General features: G+C 55.4%; 1 protein-coding gene across 1 annotated transcript in view; it reads right to left on the bottom strand.

Annotated features, from left to right (window-relative positions):
- The window catches only part of MDC1 (mediator of DNA damage checkpoint 1), a 5622-nt gene extending 2497 nt beyond the window's left edge, over positions 1 to 3125 (bottom strand). The window contains exons 1-4 of the mRNA XM_026867548.1: positions 3039 to 3125; positions 2824 to 2913; positions 2562 to 2607; positions 22 to 2456 (exon numbers count right to left, since the gene is read on the bottom strand). Of these exons, the coding sequence (XP_026723349.1) occupies positions 22 to 2456; positions 2562 to 2607; positions 2824 to 2913; positions 3039 to 3084 (2617 nt within the window). The 5' untranslated portion in view covers positions 3085 to 3125. The remainder of the gene's footprint in view (positions 1 to 21; positions 2457 to 2561; positions 2608 to 2823; positions 2914 to 3038) is intronic.
- Between the last annotated feature and the right edge of the window lie 62 nt (positions 3126 to 3187).

Raw genomic sequence — 3187 nt, 5'->3', positions numbered from 1 at the left:
GGGGGGGGGGGGCTCACTTACCCTCGGTGTCACTCTCTGTCACCGCTGCACCCGTGGCCCCGGCGCTCCCGGATCCACCACCAGCGCCGACGCATCGATTTGGGTCCAAACGGGGGGATTTAGGGGTGAAAACATCTGGTGGCACAGCTGGATCCCTGCCCCCGGCCGGGGTCTTCCCACTGCGGCGCTGGGGCCCAACATCTGGAGGCGAGGGCTCCACATCTGGATTTAGGGCTACGACGGGATGGGTTGGGAACAACTTTTCCGCATCCGCATCGCGCTCAGCTTCGGGAGGAAAATCCTGCCTTTTTGGGGACAATTTGCAGCGTTTTGGGTCCGCATCGGTATCGTTGCCTGGGGTGGGAGATGCAACATCTGGATGGGGGTGATTTTGGAATCGGATTCGGCTCCGGAGGCCCCGAACAGCTGGAGTGGGGGCCACCTCCTCCACGTCAGCGTCGCTGCTATCCCGGGGGCTCAGGGGAAGGGGAACATCTGGATTTGGGGGCGTCGCCATCACATCTGGGTCCCCTTGACATGCCTGCACCACCCCAACATCTGGAACAACACCGTTGCGCCCAGCGATTGTATCGTTGTCTGCATTCGGGACTGGGCACTGGGCCTTGAGGGTGTCAACATCCGGATTTGGAAATGAGGTCTTCACATCTGGATCGTCATTGGTCCTTGTCTGCCCCTTGGGGTCAACATCTGGTGCAGTGGCCATCTTGGCAACTGGATCTGGGACCTCACGGGCTGCTGCGTGTGGTTCCGGAGCTCCAGCGTCGGGAAGGGGGTTGAGGTCCTCCACATCTGTATCGCTGTCACCACTGGAGGCCACCGAGCTGTGGCTGAGGCCCCCAACATCTGGATTCGGGGTCTCCATCACCACTGTTGGGTCCTTCCGGGTGTTTTGGGGTGTTTTGTGGCTTTTTGGGTGAAGAACGTCTTGACTCAGGTTGTCTTCTTCCACATCGGTGTCACTGTCCACCTCCAGATTCTGATGTTCATTCTGGGCTTCTTTCACATCTGGATTTGAGGTTTTAATCTTTACATCTGGGCTTCGCTGGGCAGTTCTGTGGGATTTTGGTAGCTCAACATCTGGATCCACCTCATTCTCCTCCACATCTGTATCACTGTCCACCACAAGTGTATAACGGTTGTTTTGTGGTCTTACAACACGTGGATTCAGGCCGTCCGTCTCCAGATGTGAGTTTCTTGGTACATTTTGAGTTGCTTGATGGCTTTTTAGAGTACAAACATCTGGATTGGAAGTGTCATCTTCCACATCTGTATCACTCTCCACCAGGAGAATCTGTCGCCCTTCAACATTGCGATTTATGGTCTCGACCTTAACATCTGGGTCTCTGGGGGCTGTTCCAGGGCTTTTTGGACACACATCTGGATTGGAAGCATCCTCCTCCACATCTGTATCACTGTCCACCACGAGCGTGTCACGAGCCTTTTGCGAACTTTCAACATCTGCATTTTGTGTCTCTGTCGTAATAATTTGGGATTTGGGTGTGTTTGGGGTTCTTTGGTGGGTTTTAGAGTATCCAACATCTGGATTGGCTTCATTCTCCTCCACATCTGTATCGCTGTCCTCTATGAGCACCCGATGTCCCTTTTGTGAACCTCCAACATCTGCATGGGGAGTCTCCATCTCAATATTGTGGGTTTTTGGTACATTTTGGGTTGTTTGATGGGTTTGGGAGCGTCCAACATCTGGATAGGCTCTATCCTCCTCCACATCTGTATCGCTGTCCACAGTGAGCATCTGATTTTGTGTCCCTTCGACAGCTGAGTTTGAGCTCTCCATCTCCACATCTGTATCACTGTCCCCCAAAAGTGTCCGACATCCATTTTTGGGACCCCCAACATCTGGATTCCGGGGCTCCAACTCCACACCTGAGGTTTTAGTCACATTTTGGGCCATTTGCTGTATTTTTGTTCTCGCAACGTCGGGGCAAAACTCAGCTTCTTCTACATCTGTGTCGCTGTCCACCACAAGCATCTGACATTCATTTTTGGCACCTCCAACATCTGGATTCGAGCCCTTTTTCTCCACATCTGTGTCACTGCTGACCTCCAGGGCGGCCTGGTCACAGCTACTTGAGTGAAAAAAGGCAGATTTGGGGAGCACCTCCACAGCTGTATCACTTTTGACATCGAGACGTGTGTTGGTGCCTTCTAGATGTTCTGCATCTGGATCAGCATCTGGACCCGCCACCTTTCCAGGGTTCGGAGGGTGATTTGGGGTCTGAACACTTGGAGTAGCTGTTTTTTTCCCCACATCTGGATCTGGGGCAGCTTGGGGGCCAAACCGGCGCTTTTTGGGTCCTCCGACGTTTGGATCTGGGCAGGGTTTGGCCACATCTGGGAGGTGGCCCCACGTAGGGGCACGGCAGCGTTTTCGAGGCCTCTGAACATCTGGGTGCACATCTGGCTCCTCCAGATCACTGCAGGGGTGAAAGACGGGGGTTCAGACATCTGGGCTCACCCCCTAAAAGGACCCCAATTATCCTGAACCCCCAAAGGGAAACAAGTTCTCACGCTTCACCCACCTCTCCGGCACAACTCGGGGTGAGGCAGCACCTCTGAGGGCAGGGCCTAGGGGAGCAGAGCAACAACTATTATTGTAGGACCTACAGTAACTCCGAAGAGTCCTATCAGACCCAGACATCCAGGCTTATCTCCCTCCCCCCACTGTCTTTCCCTGTTTGGGTGGTGTTTACGTAGGTCCTACCATAACCACCACCTCGTCGTGTTTCTGTAGGCCCTACGATAACAACGCGTTCCCCCACCGCCCCGTCCCTGCACACTCACGCCAGGGCAGCTCATCGTCCTCCGAATCGCTGGCGAGGGCGGCCACCGGCTCCGGCCTCCACCCTAAAGATGATCCAGGCATCCAGGGGGCTGCAGGACACCCCCCTTCATGGGGGTGCCGGTGTCCAGGAGCCCCCTCATGGCCCTCCAAGGGATTCAGGTGTCCAGGAGGGGACCCCAACGTCGGGGGACACATGCACACACACCACACCTACCTGTGCCCCCCACGGTGCTGAGGCCTTGGTGACATCTTCGGTTCATGGTCTGAGAGGGGGGGAACAACTGCCCCCCTTCAGCTACAAGTGCCCCCCTCAAATGGCCCTTGGTCACCACTACTCCCCCAGCTGCCCCTCTGTGTCCAATG

The sequence above is a fragment of the Athene cunicularia genome, unplaced genomic scaffold (genome assembly GCF_003259725.1).
Source record: "Athene cunicularia isolate RWA unplaced genomic scaffold, athCun1 SCF_73, whole genome shotgun sequence".
Lineage (NCBI taxonomy): Eukaryota > Metazoa > Chordata > Aves > Strigiformes > Strigidae > Athene > Athene cunicularia.
This window is presented reverse-complemented; position numbering and strand designations above follow the sequence as displayed.